General features: G+C 43.6%; 1 protein-coding gene across 2 annotated transcripts in view; it reads left to right on the top strand.

Moving 5' to 3' along the window:
• Positions 1-19,364, top strand: part of LOC121623292 (A-kinase anchor protein 2) — an 80,121-nt gene that overhangs the window by 57,460 nt on the left and 3,297 nt on the right. For both annotated transcript variants that reach the window (XM_041960535.1, XM_041960534.1), the window contains 6 exons: positions 12,736-12,957; positions 13,256-13,612; positions 14,444-14,542; positions 14,634-14,735; positions 14,866-16,294; positions 16,828-17,006. In XM_041960535.1, coding sequence (XP_041816469.1) covers positions 12,736-12,957; positions 13,256-13,612; positions 14,444-14,542; positions 14,634-14,735; positions 14,866-16,294; positions 16,828-17,006 — 2,388 coding nt within the window. The remainder of the gene's footprint in view (positions 1-12,735; positions 12,958-13,255; positions 13,613-14,443; positions 14,543-14,633; positions 14,736-14,865; positions 16,295-16,827; positions 17,007-19,364) is intronic.

Below are 19,364 nucleotides of genomic sequence, written 5' to 3'. Positions count from 1 at the left end.
AGGATGTTCCTGCGGGTTGCCGAAAGGTTGTTGGGAGAAAACAACAGATCAGTCACTGAATCAGGAGTAGATAAGGTAGCTGGAATTAAGGAGAACAGCAAATTACAACACTTCATGAGAAAATAACTCCCGGAATGTAGTGAGTGTCAGGGACTGTGTAAGAGCATCTGAAGGGAGCTTTCCATAAAAACAACTCAACTGGGCCTTAAGGGATGGATTTTTCACATATGGAAAGACAAACTTTAATGTTTGTTACTTGATTTTAAATCATTTTGATAATATGCTCTTCAGGAACTTACGGGGAGGTGTTGATGCAGTGGTACCTTGTATGCAAGCAGAGACGGGAATGAATGCAATCAGCAGGCCTTATTTCAGGTGATGCCATTCTCACTCTCTGGCTGTGTGCTAGCGTTCTAAGAATATGTATTTATTTATATATTTTCTACTCAAAATGACGTTGAGCACAAAATGGTTGCAGCTGCATTTCGGAATTTATACTGAATCCAAGATATTCCTGTGAAACCACAGAAGACAGCGCTGATAAATCGAAATGAATGGGAAATTCTGCAATTGTCAGGCTCAGACATGTTTGCTGTCACAAGGCTGTTTTCTTCCTGTGAGGAGCCTCCTTCCTCTGTCTAAATACTGCAGCCTAATGAGCTAGTTTCCTGAAATAGACAGGTGATTAACACACTGCGCCTCACAGTGTGAAGCAGAGCAGAGCTAGTTAATGCTATAAGCTAACGCTGGGAAGAGGTTCACTGTCTTGGGACAACAGTGTTAATATGCTTCGTCTGATGGTTGGGAATCAGCTAATGCTATAGGTCTATAATAACTCTTCTCTGTGCTGCTCAGGCCGGGTAGCCATGCAGCATCGGAGCGTACGGACGGGACGTTAGTTCTAGAAAAAGCGAAAATATCAATCTGCTACATGATCAATCAGCTTGTGCAGAAGAAGAGCCTGCGATGATGGATAATAAGGTCAGACAATCCCTTAGACGTTCATCATATTAGCGGTGTTGTCAAACATTTTGCTGGAGTTTTGTAGTTTGGCAGTTAAGACGAGGAGGGTCTCTTTCAATTGAGCACCCAGTCTTTCTCCTCAAAACTACTTCAGTTATAAATTTCAGTTTAGAGCTGTTATTATGATGCGTTTTAACTCTGACATGCAATCTAAAAGTGCTGGATTTGGCAAACTACGTTATCCAGTCGGCATGTAGTGATCACAGTTAGCTGGCATGCTGGGGTGTGTTTTGGTAGGTGGGTGTGTCAAACTTTCTAAACATAGCTAGCTACATAGCTAGAGTGTTGTGCAGTAATATAAATCACTAATCTAATCTTTCTCCATTCTTCTCAAACAGTACATTTAAGGCCGCGCTAACTTTGTGCTGTTGATTTGAGCTAATTTATGTTTGCAACATAACATCAGTTATTGGCTGAAGATGTTATTGATGCAGATTGAGCATGAAGAAACAATAATAAAAGATGAGGTAACATCCAGCAATGAGTCCCAAAACTTCTTAGTCATTTATTTTACGCTGTTTTCTGATTTTGTGCGAAGCTAATGGCTTCTTTTCACTCGACATTGAATCCACAGAAAAAGGCTGACGTGTTAGCTTCCCTAACCACATTTCTTAATTTTATTTATAACCTTTAGCCCATTGGCCTGTTTGCTGGTTTGCATCACTGTGTGGTCTCTGTGGGACAAAATACTAAAATGGGCTGATTCATGCTGGGAAGGGATTAGAGTTTCCTTCACACATACGCGTGCATGCACACACACACACACGCACACACACACACTGGGCCACATCCTCGAAAACCCATCCATGTGTCCCCTGCAGATTCACATTTACTTTTTTTGTCTTCATCTTATTTCCTGCACAACCTTCCTGTTATTTCGGATTCTGATTGTCCGCCTGATTCCATAGAGACTCATATTTGTCTCTGACATTTCTTTACAGTGTCGAACAGACTTGCTTGGGAGTTAAAGTTTATGAAGTCCAGTTATAGACGAACCTGAGAAGTACTGTTTTTGTCGCCTCAAAGACAGAAACTCAGTCATTCTACTGTAGTGTGGTGCACGGAGATGGTTGTGGTCATTGATATGCTGTGTTCACTGTGTGTGTCTGTGCGTGCTCTGATATGAAACAAGGGGAATGATAGTTGACAGCAAGTGCTGTGTCCCGCTGGATTAACAGCAGGAGAGAGCTGAACTGTTACATAACCAAGGGAGGCCGAGGAAAGGAAGGGAAGGGAACAACAAAAAAAAAAGTTTTTGGCAATGTGTCCTGAATTTCTGGGAAAGTTTTGTCGTGACATTTTGTTATGCTGACCATAAGTGGACAATCGCAGGTACCTTGACAGAGGCTGCAGTAAAATTTAAGAAGCTAGAAGGTTAATAATTAAGATGCAAAGGTATTAACATATTAATCTGAATACTTTTTGACTCTCAAAATAACCACATAAAACATTTGCTCCCTTCAAATATATCTACATGTAGGCATATTTTCATATAACAATGTGTGACCGATTTATTTGACGGTACATGTCACATATTATATGATTGAAGATGTGTTTAACAGTTGCAGCTCTGCAGGCCTGTGCAATATCTAACTTTATTACTCCTTATTTAAGATGTCTGGTTCATTTTGTTGATTGGATACTAATCATATAAACTAATTGCACTTCATGGCTTTTTCTTGGATACTGCTGCCAGAAGTCAGTTAATGACTTGATATAAAATCATTTCTAGTCAATAATTAGCTTCTCGTCTTTGCTACATAGGTGTGTACAAGCAGCGTCATCAGCAAGCTTGTAACTGTTGCCACATGAGGCTCTTCAGGGTGATTAGGATGACCTCTACTCAGACCTGAACTTACTCTTTGCAACAGTGACTGACTCAGTGTACATTAAGTGTCACATAATACACACACGGTGCACCATTTCACTGGGCAAAAAGCCCAGCAAAGTGCAGTTTGTTTTAATGTCACAGTATGAAATATTATTATACACACAGATCTGAGCTCCAGTACAGTCAGTGCTTTTACTCAGTCCAAGACGTAACTCATAATGGCTGGCTGCTCAGTGTTACTGCTCCACTGTGTTTTGTCCCCGACCAGTCAGTCCTGTACTTGTGCCGGGAGTCTTAATCTGGCTCTCTGTCCTGTGCTTGGAGAGCTTGTACATGCAAGTGGTCACACTCTTTGACTACAGACCTTTCCGCTTAAGAAGAGCCCTCCATCTATGAGTGTGTGTGTGTTTGTGTGTGTGTAGTGTGGAATTAGTATGCAGGCTTGAGAGTCTCAGTGAAGCGCCTGTCGGGCCCTTTGTTGTTGTTTCATGAAGGGGGTCTCAGGGGGTCTGGGTTGTGCGTGAGTGGTGTCACGAGAGACTTGAAAAGGGACACAAATAGTTGCCATGAGTCCAGACATGCGGTGCATTCCTCTGGAACACTCAAAACTCAAAAGGCTGTTTAACATGATTTCAGTCTGGTTGTTGTTTCAAGCTCTCTGGCAGTGGGTAGGTGAAGATCGCCTTCGTTATTATTCTTTTGCGGTGCTGCAATGTGCCGTCACTGTGCCTGTGTGTCTGCATATGAAGCTGGGTGGGGATACACAGTGGACACACGAGCCTTATTGTGCTAACGCTTCTTGAACAGGGATGGACTGGTTTTATTGATACTGTGCTGCCTGGCTGTGAACTGTTCCCTCCCCAGAAGTCTGGGTTTGTGGATGCTGTTTCAATGCTCCTAACAGCTAACCATTAGCTTAAGCCAGGTCTGAAAGTGTTTTTTTTTATGTTTATGTCTATTGAGGATTGGCTCGGCTGATCTGGTTGTTGCCTTTCACACTATTTATTTCGCCAAATGTCGACCACAGTGAACCTCACGGCATGTTGGTACTAGCCTGTGATTGTGTGTGTGTCCTAGTGCAGGTGGTCTCCAATTTTCGGTGTATTTCCTGTGTTGAGGGCCATTTCCATGGATACAGGTCAGCGCAGCTTCCTGGTTTCCTTTTCAGATGACCTGTTTGCTGTGATAGGCTTTTATCCAATCAGTTGCTTCCTTTACTTTGCGGCAGCATTTGTTTGGATTTCTAAAAAGTGTTCCCCACCTATCTTTAAACTCATTGTCACCATTTTTATCATCCAGCAAGACTTGTGTTTTTAAAATAACTGAATGAGACTTGAGACTGAAGGGTTTAGGAGGGCACTACCCTTCACTGCAGGCGCTGCTGGACTCAGCAGTTGGCAGCTTTTATGTGAAATGGGTAGCTTTTTAATAGGATTTTGCAGCCTGGAAAAGCCTGATAGTACAATAGATGATTGGCACTTTTCTCCTCAGCTCACACGCCGTTATAAACCCTTCCTTCCTGTTCTGTAAATGTCAAATGTATATAATTATATCCACCAGTTTTCAATTTTTAAATTAGAGGAGAAAAAGCAGACCATGCTGATATACAATCATGCTTCATTTGAGGTTACACTGTTTTCAAAACTTCTATTGTATTACTTTTCACTGTTTTTTTACTATATCTGTAAAATGGTCTGTGTTTGTACTGTACAGTATGTGTGACAGCGTGCGTCTATGGACATTTGTGTCATTCCGGCATGCTGCGATGGTTAAGTGTGTCATTCGTCGATCGATCACAATGATCAACTTCGATGACACAAGACTGCTCTGGGCACTACTCTTTATTGAGTGGACAGCGTCGACCCATAATCACACAAGTACACGCACATTAATATACCGTCACATGTGCTGCTGCTGTCTTCCTCAGCCTCTTTTTCCTCTGTTTTTCCATTTCTAACAATATCCCTTTTCTCTATAGCCCTTAACGCTTCCCTCTGTAAATCACCAGCACCTGCTAATGACCATCACAAGCCTCTCTGTGTGTTACAACTCATACAGGAACTCCCCAGTGCATATGCAATAATTGGGTTACTGTCCCAGTTTTCTGTGACCGATTTCTCTTCATCATAGGAGTTATTTCTGGCCTGGGAACTCACCAAGAACTTGGTTTTTGACATTTTAAACAGGGACACTTTAAAGGGTTTTTGATTAGGACTTTGCTTTGAGTGGCACAGCTCACGTTACATTCTTCTGTTTGCTTTGCATTGTAGTCATTGTTATCATTCAGAGAAGTTTGCTGTTAGCGAGCAGGGACAGCTCGTGTTTGTTAATGGACACACAATGGCTTTTGCAGGCCTTCCTTTGCAGCTACAGAGTAGGGTGAGTAGGTATTTAAAGCAAACCTTTACAGCACTAATTGCTGAAACGCATTCTGACATCGGTACCTATTTAGCAGCCGCTAACACAATAGCCGAGGAAAGTGTTTCCAGTGCATCTTGATGTGGTGTTTGCGAGCAGAGAAAGTGAGCCATGACTCAGGTGAGCTCTGGTTTCCACTGGCCTGATCCTATGACCCAGGCACAGGTACTTGCTCACACACTAATACAGATGAGTAACCTTGCAGTGACCTCGATGTCTGGGGGTTTTCTCCAACTTGGCAGTGAAGAAAGGCACAAATAATTAGATACTTGGAGGTTTTAAGGCAACAGGTATTTTTTATTAAAAGGTGAGTACAACCAGTACATCAGTCCAAATCTCATGTGGGATTGAGTCAACAGTCTCATACTGATGATGACAGCAGAAAATACCATTACCTCCCTTATCACCTCCTCCCCCTTTCTTCAGTCATCATCTCTTCATCACTGCCTCCCCGCCTGCCACTTTCCCTCGGTCGCTCAGTTTTGACAGGAGCTTTGGGTTAAAGGGAAAGTAGGCGAGCGACGTACGTATGGAGCGGGGGGAAAAGAGGGCTTGGTCTTACACAGGAAGGGAGGAGTGGGGAGCCACAGGGTGGATGTTTTTGGCGTGTGTGTGTGTGTTTGTACGAGGGCCTGCACAGACGGGGTCTTTGTGCGGGAGGGCATCTGGAGAAACGCACACACACACACACACACATACACTTAGACCATGACATCACAGCTTACCGAGCAGTCGGCAGGAATGTTACTGAGAAAGGAGAGGCTTTGTGGAGGAGAGGAAAGAGATGGGAGGGGAGGAAAAGGAGGAGAAGAAGAGGAGGAAAAGGCTTGGCCAGGGAAAAGTCCGGCACTCCCACTATCTGGAACAGGACAGACCAAGGCAGGACTGAAGCGAACAGAACGAAATAGGGAAAAACAAGTTTCTTAAAAGAAGGCACACACGGTTGAAATTATTGTAGTATTACAAAACTAAAAGAAACTTGCTTTTAAATTCCACCATGGATTTAAAGATGTCACAAAAATAGACTTGAGACACAAGATACTTGTCAGAGCAGCAGGTGAGTACCAACCATATTTAACTTTGTAGCGTTTAATGACAGGTATTTAAGGTATTTTCATGGCTTTTATGTTCTATTAGATTTTGTTTTGTTTTGTTGAGAAAAATGAGAGACAAAAGAGTGAATGACTACTACTGAAACATCAGCTAGAGAGGGACAACGTGAAGTGGAATACTATAACAGAAAAGAGTAGGAAGTGTCAGAGTAGACAAACATCCCGTCCAAACAGCAACACCCAAACAGATGTGCTTTAAAAGTCAGATTTCTTAATGATGTATTGATGTCAAAGCTGAGATTCTGCTGCTCTGTTGGTTGTCCAGATGTTACAACATAGTGTTGTGAGAACTGAACTGCGCACTTCAGCCTCTGCACACTTTTGGCCTGAAGACCCCACTGAGTCCTCTCCTCTGGCCTGATGTTTGTGCCAGCTGTTAGCCCCCTCACCCAGCCCACCTGTCTGTCTGCTGACCAACCAGTCCGCCTCTGTGTGTCAGTTTAGCCACTCGCTTAGTTCGTCAGCGATGCATCATCACTCTTATTCACCAGAGCAGAGACCGACTGAAATCATGAATTAGCCCTGGATAGCGCTTTTTTGATATGAACGTCAGGCTAAACCGGCACCAGGCTCCAGTTACTATACAGGATCATATTTAGCCAGGAAACAGAGCCGGGAACGCTCACTGTACTGGGATACACACGAGCTTAGTGTGTGTGTCCATGTGTTCGACACTGGGTGCTGGTAGGAGCCCATGACGCCATATTAAAGGCAGGGAAATTATGTATGTGTTTGGAATGGAGAGAAACCAAAAGATAGAGAAATGTCAAGATTGTTTACTTCCAGTCAGGGAGTATTCATATTCTGGTAAGTGTGTTTCTATCTTACAACCCCCCAGCATCTCAGGCATGCAGCCGAGTGTGTATGTTTCAAGTGTGTTTGTTTGTGTGTGCGTGTGTGTGTGATTTTTGTGCATCACAGTCAGAGCCTAAGCATTTCCAGATGTGATGGGAATGGCAACAGGCGGAGAATGAGACAGCATTTGCAGAACATAAGGCAGTAATAGTTAGCTGACTCAGACAGACTCATGACTGCGTTACTATACTTGTCCTGACTTTCCAGTGAATTTACTAGTTCCCACCACTTATAATATGATCCTCCCAGTTACATACTGAACACTTAACCTGGGCTCCTGGGTTAATACGGAATGGAACTGTTCTTTTTCTTCTTAAATTATCAATCTGAAAGAGAACAGAATATGTTACAGTGCATCGTACAGGACCCTCATTTAACTCTAATTATGTTATTAACCTAAGACTCAAAGTTTAGCAGCCTTATCCTTCCCCAATCTTAGGTTTAAGACCAAATCCAAGTCATAAAATCGCTTAATCTTAACTGTGATCTAAACTTTCTACCCAAAACCTAACCCCGTAATGCCTTTACCAACATAATCCTGTAATAATCCCATATTCCTCACCAAACTTTAATATATTATTCATTCAAAAACATGCCCTCACCCTAAACTAGATATGTAATTTAGGCTAGACTGGTTAAAATGTCTTCACTTTGTGGGATTTTCCTTAACTTTCTGTCCTTTTTTGGGAAAACCACAAACACAAACACATCTGACACATCGTGGTGGTGAGCATGTGGCACTGTTGTGACTAGTAACGCTATATTTCACATTCATGTGAGTGTTACGAAGACGTGCGTGTAAGCACATGCTAATGGAGACTTGACTGCTGGTACAAGGGTAATAACGCATTCTGATGCTTTCAGACATTCAAACAAACCTCGATGTATTTTAGCCTTTTCATAACAGTTAAATGAATTATTACACACACACGAACACAACACACACTTTGCTCCTTCAGCTGGGGTACAGTGTCCCTCATCACAAGTATTAGAGTCAGAGCCTTGAGGACGGCTAGTTATGCCAGGAATGTCAGCTCACCTCAATGAGTCAGAAACACACACAGATGCACACCTCCTATGCACATACACACACTTGAAAGCACACGCTCACACCGCCAGGCACTGCAGCACAACTACAGTCTCATACACAGTCCTTGTATGTGTGTGTGAGTGTGTGTGTTTGTAGCAGAATAGCATTGCATATGAGACATTCCTGTACTGTAGTACTGTTTTCCTGAGGCAGTAACAGGATATCCTCCCCCTCTGTACTGTCCTGCCTGCTCGACCCACACTCCTCCACACACATTCCTGCACACGCACATGCATTCACGTGCACATACAGTACATGCAATGGGTCAAATCTAATAAGACAGATGACCTTGTCTGTGCGAGTTTGTACGTAAGAGTGACATCTTGTTCCCACACGGTCGCTAATATCATTAACTGGGCGAAAAAATCCATTTCATTGATGGGCAGAGTGTGGGAGAGTGAGAAGAAAACAAAGAAGGCAGACAAGACCCTGGAGACGAGCGACACATCCCATCACAGCTGAACAATATTGTCGCAATATGGCCGAATGCAATATCCAAACCCTGCAGTATATCATTGCCACAGCATTATAATGTACAATAAAATCTTGTTCTCCAGATGTCAGAAAACATGTAGGGTACAGACCCCAACAAATGCCATGCCATGATGATTTTAATAGTTTGTTCCGTAATTCTCATCAGCCTCAGCTGCTCTTTATGTTTTGTGCTAGCTAGCAAAAGTTAGCATGCAGACATACTGAATTAAGACGGTGATGATGGTAAACATGCATCCCGCTTGGCGTCATCGTTACAGCTGTAAGCATGTTTGCGTATTGAGGTTGGAGAAGCGGCTTGTGACCGGAGGGTCGCCAGTTTGATTCCCCCCACCGGACTGGCAGAGAAACTTGGGTGCAGTGGAGTATCCCCTCCCCACTCCATTAGCCGGCTGATGTGCCCTTGAGCAAGGCACTTAACCCCCCCATATGCTCCCCGGGCGCCTGATGCGGCAGCCCACTGCTCCTGTGTGTCTCACTGCATGTTGCATGTGCATGTGTGTGTTTACAGTGATGGGTGAAAGGCAGAGAACAATTTTCCAGTTTGGGATCAGTAAAGTGAATAAAATTAAAAATTAAATTTAAAAAATTATCTAAAATTCACTACTGAAGCTCAGCCTTAGCAGTTAGCATTGCTGTAGAGTCTCGTCGATGTCTGGGAGGACACTTCACCTCCCAGACATCGCCTGTCAGTCAAACTATTGGCATTAATATGCTTCTTCTTTTCTATCTTTTTAATTGGTAGTTTGGTTTCTAGGTTGATTTTTTTTTTTTTACATTAAAATGTTGCAGATTTTAACATCTGTAGTCCTGAAATGGACATTTTTGAGGTATTCCTTCAAACACATGCTATGCAAATCAAAACAATAACAAATGGCAGTTGTTGTTTTCATTGTTAAAAAACCACCATTGCAGATGTGAATGAATAACTGTGCTCAATCAAGAGTTAACAATACAAACAATACAAAGAGTGGCGAGCTAGGTGTTCACCGACTTCCTTCCTCTCTCTCCGTCCTATCATCTGGTGTTTCCTGTGTTTCCCCAGACGTTATAGCAGCTAGAGGGGTTAAAGGAGACGTGACATCATTAGCAAATGACAAAATGAAATGCACAATAAAATTACAGATTCCTCTGCATTTGAACATTGTTGGAAATATTTAGGATAATTTAAGTACATACCCGACAAAATATGTAACATAGGTCTAAATGTTTAAGAGGATGCCTGGAAGAGGAGTGTTTATTCTGACATATATATTGTACACTTCATGAGACACTGTGAAATGAGGAATCTGCATGTGACTGAGCCAGATGGGTCACCAGAATACCCTCAGGGAACTTTTTTCTCGCAGTAGAAACAAGAGACATGTGGAGAGGAAGGAGGAGGAGAGAGGACAGTGTTGCTTTAGTATAGATGAGAGACAGCAGGGTGTTATAATCCACCATGTGACTTCCCTGACCACTGCTGAACACTTGAACAATCCCAGAGAGGAGAGAGGAAGCAAGAGAGGAAGGAAAAAACGCAACAAGAGCAGTGAAGAGGGAGAGAGGGGATTCAGCGGACGAGAGGCCGGGGGCCGAGAAACAGAAGGGAGGGAGGAGAAGTGATCTAGATTTAAGGCAAGGCCGCTTTATGTTGATACTACAACCCTGACTCCAAAAACAATTGGGACGCTGAATTAAACATAAATAGAAACAGAATGCAGTCATCTGCAAATGAACTGTGTGAACAACAGTTTAACAAAGTGTTCCTGATGTAGTAATCACCTTTATACAATCATGTGTTCACAAAGTGGTGAACCTCGCTCCATCCTTGCTTGTGAAGGGCTGAGCCTTTCCAGGATGCTTCTTTCATACCCAATCATGATACTATCACCTGTTCCCAATCAACCTGTTTACCTGTGGAATGATCCAAACAGGTGTTTTTGGAGCGTTCCACAGCTTTCCCAGTCTTTTGTTGCTCCTGTCCCAACTTGTTTGAAACATATTGCTGCATCAAATTCAGAATAAGCAGATATTTACAAAAATCAAAGAAGCTGATGAGGTGAATTATATGGGGTGATTATATATTATATCATTATAATGAAACCTCCATTGATGTGATCATTATATATAATGATAACATATATATAATTATATATATATATATATATTACATTATATATAATGATCACATTCTGTTTTATTTGTTTTACGCAGCTTCTAAACTGATTTGGAATCAGGACTGTGAGTGTGGCTGAAATCTGCCACTGGCTTCTGCAGAAAAGCCTCATGTTGGTAGTTAAATGGAAGTCTGGTAGTATGTCTGAGTGTAAGAGGGGTCAAAAAGCAAATACTTCCTCATTATGGCCATGTGTGCTTTAACTGAACAGGGTTCCAATTCACTGAAGTGATCCTTGTTAAATCCCCACGTACACACTCTCACATGTTACAAAGACGAGGGTCAACAACCGCTCATGGAAGTAAATACATCCTTGGAGAAGAGGTTTAGTGGGTGAAAGGCAGTAAAACAGGAAGCCAATAGAGTATTTGTTATGGGAAACAGAAATGTGAGTAAAGACAGGAGTGTGTAAATGTAGCTTCTTGCTAATGGTGGGTCTGGAATGTGTGGGATGGATGGTTCACAAAAACAGAAGGTCACAGGTCTGATCCCTGGATGCTGATGTATCTGCTAGTGTGTCCTTTAACTGGACACTCAACCCCGTATGTCAATTTACTTCCTGGTTAAATCACATCGTCACATCATAAAATGTGTACCACCATTGATAAGTTAACGAATGTGGGGTTGAGGTACGGGTTATTAGTTTCTGTTATTTTAGAAAATGATCAAAGTGTTTTAGAAGATGAGAGTTTGGTTTGTGAAAATCACAGTGTTGCATTAACTGGTGATTATTGCTTCATAAGGGTGTAACACACTCTTCAGTGATGATATAATAATTGTATTGAGGAACTGTGTTAACTGTTGTTCGTCATGTTACAATTACATCACTGGATGAGACTTCCTCTTTTTCTGAGTGACCTGAGTGACCTGTGCTTGTTCGTAATGTATACAGTGTATTACAGCAAGATTTCATTTCATTTGGAAGCCCTTTTATTACACCTTATTTCATCGTCGATTCAGTTTCTGCAGGCTTTGCGAACAACTCAGCTGGGAAATTTAGGCTTTGGAAGACATATTCCCTCCTCTCATAACAACTGCTGATGATGTGGCCTTGAGCCAGGCAATTAATCGAAAACCACATCAGTGAAACTGCTCTGTGATCAGCTGAGGCTGAGAGTCAATGTGTGTAACAGAGCAAATGTGAAGGCTGTCAGACTGTCTAAGCTGCAGAACCTGAAGCATCTTTGCTGACCCCTTGCCAGTGATATACTTCAGACAAACTTTACGCAAATAAAGTATCATGTATCACTCAGTTCTTTAATTTAGATGTGAAAATAAGCACAGTTTTAATAGACACAGGCAACATTTCTCCCAAAAACTGTAAAATGAATTTGTAAAAAAATTTGCCAGTTTGGCTGCTGTCTCATAAAGTACAAGACGACGTGTAGGCAGGAAGAATTGCTGTTTTGTGAAGGTCTTTAAACACAGGTACCATGGTTTTCAGCACTATGGAAGGTTGTATTGTTTCTGGTCTGTCCTGAAACAGCAGTGTAGAAGTCTGAGCCCCCTAGTGGTGGGAACCAGCAAGAACATGCTCCTGCTGCTGCAGAGGTTTAACTTAACCCACTGTACTACTGCAATGCAGACAGACACATTTATGTGTGTGACGTGTATCTGTATGAGATATGTGAGTATGAGTCTTACAGGTTGTCTTTTAATTCTTACTTTGAGCAAACATTTTTTTATGAAAGCATCACAAGACAGTTTGCATACAGTATGTCTGAACCTTATGTCTTTTGTTTGTTTGTCGACGCAGAAATCGTGGCGAGCAGCCGAGGATGTCAGTGACACAGTACCAAGAGAGCGAGCCCTGAAGAGCGTCAGTTTCCAGGAATCAGTCAGCATTATCACTGACAGGTCTGCAACCATGGAACTGGAGAGCCAGCAGATCCAACATGGCTGCCTCAGCAGCCCCAGTAACCGAGCCCACAATGCCGTTGGTGTGAAAGTGGAGACTCCTGACAGCGAGGTGGTGCAGGTGAACCAGCTCAAATGTTTCAGTTTCTTGTCTTATTTTCTCTGGAATGAACCTGCAGCAGTTTATTTTGAACTGAACAGAGATTGTACTGGTTCTGTCCCGGTCTTAGGGAACAGCATTTGGGTGTCATGTACTGTGATAAAACATCTGTTTTCATAGTATACAACCATAGGGCTGTATATGGCTTGTTCTCTCATCGGGGTAATATCTCCTTACTGTGATAATGGAAGGGCTTTGGAGAACATTATAGCATCACAGCTGTACACAACATCACTTTGATCATCTGCTGTGTCTACAGGAGATCCGTTACTTGGACCAGGTTTTGGACGCCGCCTCAGAAACACCCACCAATGGAAACTCTTCCCCGTCAGAACACACCAGACCAATCACCATCGACGGAAACTCTCCGTCTGTCTGCGTGTCGGCCTCTTCTCCTGTCAATCACCTGTCAGTCGTTGTGGAGGGGCAGCGACAAACCACGTTCCTCCACCACGAGGCTCCGAGGACCAACGGGCACGTGCAGGGCGAGGAGTCAGAGCGCAGCGGGGCCAAGTTTGAGCTGAGAGCGTTTCAGGAGGAGAGACGGCCAGCGAAACTCTTCTCCCCCGGAGAGGAGCAGCAGGTCAGGGTGACGAGGAGACGACCCACAGAGGAGGTAAATGGCTGTTGGATAATGTATCAGCTGTAACAGATACAGTATTCAGACACACAGTAAAGAAAACAACACAGCGGTTATGTTATTGTGAATCCAGGCTCAGTGTCTGTATTAACAAAAGTCAGAAGAGTTGTGGGAAAAGCTCCAGTGCACCAGAACATGGAATCTTGAGTAAGCCCTACCAAATGAACATAATATAAAAAAGCACAAATTAAGGTTTACTCTGTTTGACTCTAAAACAAACCTTTGAAAGTCAGACTGTGATTATTGCCATTTGTCCACAAAAACCGCTTTGTTGTATTAGAATTGATTTAAAAGCAGCTAAATCATGGCAAGGTCAGTATAAAAATGAAATGTCATGACTAAAAGGCTTTTTCTCTAAGGTGGTTTTGAGGATCCAGCCTCAGCATTACTACACAAGTCAGAAAAATATGAAAATGCATGCAAATAGCCTGAGGTCAGTGTTAACGCACTTTAGATCAAATCATGAAATTATAGACTCAAAAGGAAGGAAGTTTGAAATTTAAAGTTTGTCAGCAGTTAACCCCGAGTAGCACAAGCCCATGATGCAACAGCAGCGCCCAAAAGGTCAGTTGTGGTCACATTCCGTAATACGAAAAACAAATTTCCTGGAAAACAAGACAGTTTTCTGTTGAGTCATGCTATTCATGATCCTCCCTGAGAATATGTGCAAACATGCATACAGCTTTTCTCTTTACCACTGTGAACTAATGTGTCATAAAAAGCTAATGCTGTTGGGAAATTATTAGGAATTCTCTGTGCATATTCATATTCTTTTCTCTTCTTCTCCTGGTTTGCTCCTCCTGTCAGGTTCAGGAGCTTGAGCGTGAGCGTCAGGAGCTGATCAAAGACCAGGCAGTGAAGAAGAACCCTGGGATCGCCCAGCGCTGGTGGAACCCTCCTCAGGAGGTAGCCTCACATTTAATCCTTGTATTAACTCCATTGGCCTCCTGACAGACTGACCTAGTTGTTCCTTTGTTGGTCCGTTCATTCATTCAAGGTTCCTTTGGAAGAACAGTTGGATGCAGAGCAGCTTGAGTCTCTCAGGAAATATCAGGAGAGGAAACAGCAGAAACAGAATCATGCTTATCCATACACACAGGTAACACACGTAGGCAACATACCATTATGCAGCAATGCATAAGATGGGATCTCCTTTCTATTCTTTCCTTTTCTTTTCTTCTAACTCCCTCCTTTATATTCTGTCCTGCCACCTCTGTTTTCATCCACAGGTGTCAGGTCCTGGCACAGTGGTGACCTTTGACCCAGAGCTAAACAGGAAGGTGGACATTGTGGAGGAGCAGATTGACTTCTCATCTGCCAGGAAGCAGTTTCTGCAGGGGGAAGCTACCAAGAGGGACATAGCTCCCCAGATATACTCCGCCAAACCCTTTTCGAAATCCATACCCAGGGGCAGCCAGGGGAGCAGTGACATTGTCGCAGAAACTGGAGAGACCCGTGTGACCTGGTCTGATGAAGGTCTGGCAGAAGAATTCACTTGCGCACGAGCTGTAATGACAATCCTGCGTGAGGAGGAGGAAGGGAAGGGTCATTTCCATCCATCTTTCCACCCAGAAGAGTCTGACTCAGGATTAGATGAGCTATCAGTCCGTTCTCAGGACACTACTGTGTTTAGCTTGGATAATGTTTCAGACAGCGGAGCTTCACTACCACCTACCCCATTACCACTTACCCCGGTGTCACCGCCTACCCCCCAGCCCACCACACCAGTCAATGGGCAAACCAGTGGCAGTCCAACAGAAGACGAGCTGGAGTACCACGCAGGGGTACTTGTCCAAAATGCCATCCAAAATGCCCTGGCGGCTCAGAATGGAGACGAGTGGCAGCCATCTGACTTGAATTCTTCACAACTGAGCACCCCTGTGTCTCCATCCTCAGCTTCTACAAGTAGCCCAGTGCCAGTTTCTTCCTCTCCTGTGTCTTCTGGTGGAGCTCCCAGTCTCCAATCACCTGTGTCCTCCAGTCCTGCTCCCTCCAACCTGTCCCCTCAGCTAGACAGACGGCCAGAGGTGAGAGTTGTTTCCCAAGAGAAGCCTTCAGAGCAGCAGCAGACCTCCAGTCCAGCAGAGCGGCCGCAGCTCCAGACGCCTTCTCCACCTCCTTCTCAGCCCATCTCTCCACCACAGAGACCCAAAGAGGGAGGCCCCCGGATCAAAATCCAGTCCTCTTACACCAGAGCTCTTGCCTCTTCGGCCCCTGCTCCAGCTCCGGCCCCTGTCGCAGTAGCTCCAGTTCCCAGGCCAGCCCCAGTCTACCGTCCCCCTTCTCCTCCAAGCCCGGAGAAACCGGAGTTCAGCTACTTCAGCAAATACTCAGAGGCGGCCGAGCTGCGCAGCACGGCAGCAGCAGTACGAGCCCCCGAGGTCGAGCCCGCCAGCGGTCCGTTCCGCCTGCGCTCCAAGAAGCAAAGAACTTTGTCAATGATCGAGGAGGAGATCCGAGCAGCTCAGCAGAGGGAGGAGGAGCTGAAGAAACAGAGGGAGACGCAGCCCGTTGTCATCGTCCGCCCCAGCAACACTTCCAGTAGCAGTCATGGTCACATGAGGACGGGGATGCGGCAAACCACCATCTCCCCAGCAGATAAGATGAAGAGCAACAGCCTGCCAGCCAGACTCACACTGACAGCAAGGACAGCGCCAGGTTAGTGAGCACTACGCAAGGGTGGTTCCCATAGGTCCCTGTCTGGGACATCTGGTTCTAGGTGGTTGTTGTGGCATTTTTTTTCAGCCATGCTAGCGGTGTGGCTATGGGGATGTCAATGACAGCTGTTGTTGATCCCTTAACTTTTCTTTTGCTGTCATCACCACGTCAGATTTGATAAGCATCAAATGCTAGCAAGCTAGCATGCTAAACTAGGAGCATGATAAACAGTATACCTGACCATGTTAACACGACTGCATGTCTGGCTGCTATTAGGGCATATTACTTTTGGCACTCGCATGCAAAGAAGGGACTAGAACTCAAAACCATGAATGGAATGCAACCATCATTAATCTAAATGTCTGTGTAATGTTTGAATTTCATTGAACGGTACAGTCATAGTTTATTTTCTCTTGGTTAGGGTTAGGGTTTATATACGAGTTATAAAATATGAAAACACTTCTTGATGGGATCATGTTCATTTAACAAAAAAAACAAGTGTCCAACTCCACGTGTTTTTCTGGGATATGCAGGAAAGATTGAGAAGGTGCGACCTGTTCCGCCTGTCTCACCCTCACCTTCAGAGGGAGCCCTCTCTGACGCCGGCAGCGAGGACTCTGGAGGATCACGGCCCAAAAACTTCATGCAGACGCTTATGGAAGACTATGAAACCCACAAGGTGAAGAGGAGGGAGAAACTGGAGGACAACAGTGTAAGTTTTTAAAAGGAAGATTGTCAACATATGTTACTGCTAGAACAAGACACAACAAATGCATTATTATTCCAGAAGAATAAAATATAATTAAACAAGCCTGTAGCTTTATTTCACAAATATAAGTTCTTATTGAACTTCTGAGCAGATCAGCAAAAATTGTCTTGGTGAGTGAAAGTAGCAGAAAGATGCATCTGATCACACATAACTTGCTTGTGGTTCATTGGGATTTGTTAATGTCAACATGGTTGAGCGCTTCCATCCATGGCCTGTGGGCATGAGCAAATACTGTACAGCACCAAAGGGAATTTCCCAGCCCGAAGCAGGAAATGAAACTGAAAGTAAGGCACAGATGCCTGGGGATTTCTGTCCTGACTTCATCTTATCACACTTTTTCGTATCTGTGTGCGTCCTTTTAATGCCAGACTCCTTCTGGCAGTGTGTCATTGTTCAGAATTAGGTGTCTCTTGAGAGGAAGTATTGAGTTCTGGCAGACCAAACTGTCTGTAAGTGGCTACAAATAATAATTCTGTTGCATAATGGCTGACATGATGGAAAAAAACTTTCATGACCAGGAAATGATGACTTCTCCACCTGTTTCATAAGATAAGATAGGATAATCCATCATGAATCCCATAGTGGGATAATTTAAAGTGTTACAGCAGCAAAGGGGAAAGTGTAATAGCAAGACTCATCAGTAAAAAAATAGCAAGATATGATAAATAAGTACACAATATAGCAATTAAAACAGGCAGTGGTTAAATTCATAGCACATAGGAAATATTGATATTGCCCTGTTTAGTTTGTACTAATATTGCACATCAGTGAATTTGTCAGTTTCAATGTGGGCGCCATACACTCGATTAAACTTTTAAATGCAAGAAAAGATGCACTCGAGGGCAACATTAAATTACAACCACTGACAGATCATATACTACAGAACAGAGGATGGCATTTCATTCATAGTTATCATGCATTTGTCAAGACATTTAACTGAATTTACCTTGAGCATGCAGCAGGGTTGTTGTTGATCTTCTTGTTCCATGATGACATCACATGTGTTGACTATGTGTACTGTTGCTTCTCTCCTGCTGGTCGGTCAGTATGCCCGTTTGCTGCTGGCTAACGAGGTAACCACCGAGGTACCTGTTGCACCCCAAACCTGTTCACTCTGTGACTGCCTTTACTGACAGACCTGGGTCAGAATAAAGTGACGTAAAGTCACACATCCCTGAGTACACTGTTTGGACTGTTCCTCTAAAGGCTGAAGAAAAACTTCCACATCCCGCTATGCTTTTAGAGATTAAGACATATCTAAATGAGAAGAGAAAGTTCCCAAACACAGACGAGTCAGAGTGGAGATTTCCACAATCATTTTTTTTATTCTCCATTAAATGTAGAGGAGTCAGCAGTAAGAAACACAAAACATGTCACATGTGGAAAAAAAAATCCTGGATGTGTTGTTTTTGTTTGGGCGAATTCTGTGAAGGAGCCCTAAAAAAGGTGTTATATCTGGTCCCAGGTCTGCTTGTGGCCTCACTGCCTTACTGTTCTGCTCTGTGGTGTTGGTGCTGCATGTGCTTGTCCATGGATTTTTGGTGTGACCTTTGACCCCACCCCACCCCACCCACCAGCCACCCATGCACAACGTCACGTACAAAACAAATGTTCCGTTAGAAAAGAACTAAGAACTCTGATAGCCTAAAACAAATCATGACGCTCTTTAAAATATAAAGATAACAGAAAGTTTTGGATTGTAGAAAAAAAAAGTTTTCGTATGGAACGCTGTTTTTTTTTCTTTTGTTAACTGTTAAAAGACATGCTGGGTTTTTAGGATAAGCTTTTCTGGGTTGTACTTATTCGTGGTGGATGTCTATGTTGTGATCATCATCGACTGGACAGGTTATAGTTACAATCTCTGAGAGAGAGAAGTGTGAAGAGGGCTCGGTGTTGTGGAAATGATCACTGTGTGTCTGTGTGTGTGTGTGTGTGTGTGTGTGTGTGTCCGTCCTGGCATGAGTGTGTGAGAGTTGCGGTGATCGGAGAACAGAAAATATGGAATAAGTCTGGTGTTTAAGCATGAATCTTTCCCTGAATTGGAGGGAAATGACTTGCGTTTTTATTGTCAGACACTGCAGGTGCGCCTCATTTGGTTTGGTCGTCACCGCAGGATGGTTTAACCAAGCGCTCCCCCAGTTTTTGACACTCACCGCATGCCATGTTATAGTCACTGTGGTGTGTTTTCTTTTTGTGATGTTGTTGCCAGTATATCCCTTGAGCCGGGGAAAAGCATGGGTTCTGTCAGGCTCATGCTTTTACACTACATTGCTCTGACTGCGCGTGCATCTGATAGGCTGT

This window comes from Chelmon rostratus, chromosome 19 (assembly GCF_017976325.1).
Source record: "Chelmon rostratus isolate fCheRos1 chromosome 19, fCheRos1.pri, whole genome shotgun sequence".
Taxonomy (NCBI): domain Eukaryota; kingdom Metazoa; phylum Chordata; class Actinopteri; order Chaetodontiformes; family Chaetodontidae; genus Chelmon; species Chelmon rostratus.
This window is presented reverse-complemented; position numbering and strand designations above follow the sequence as displayed.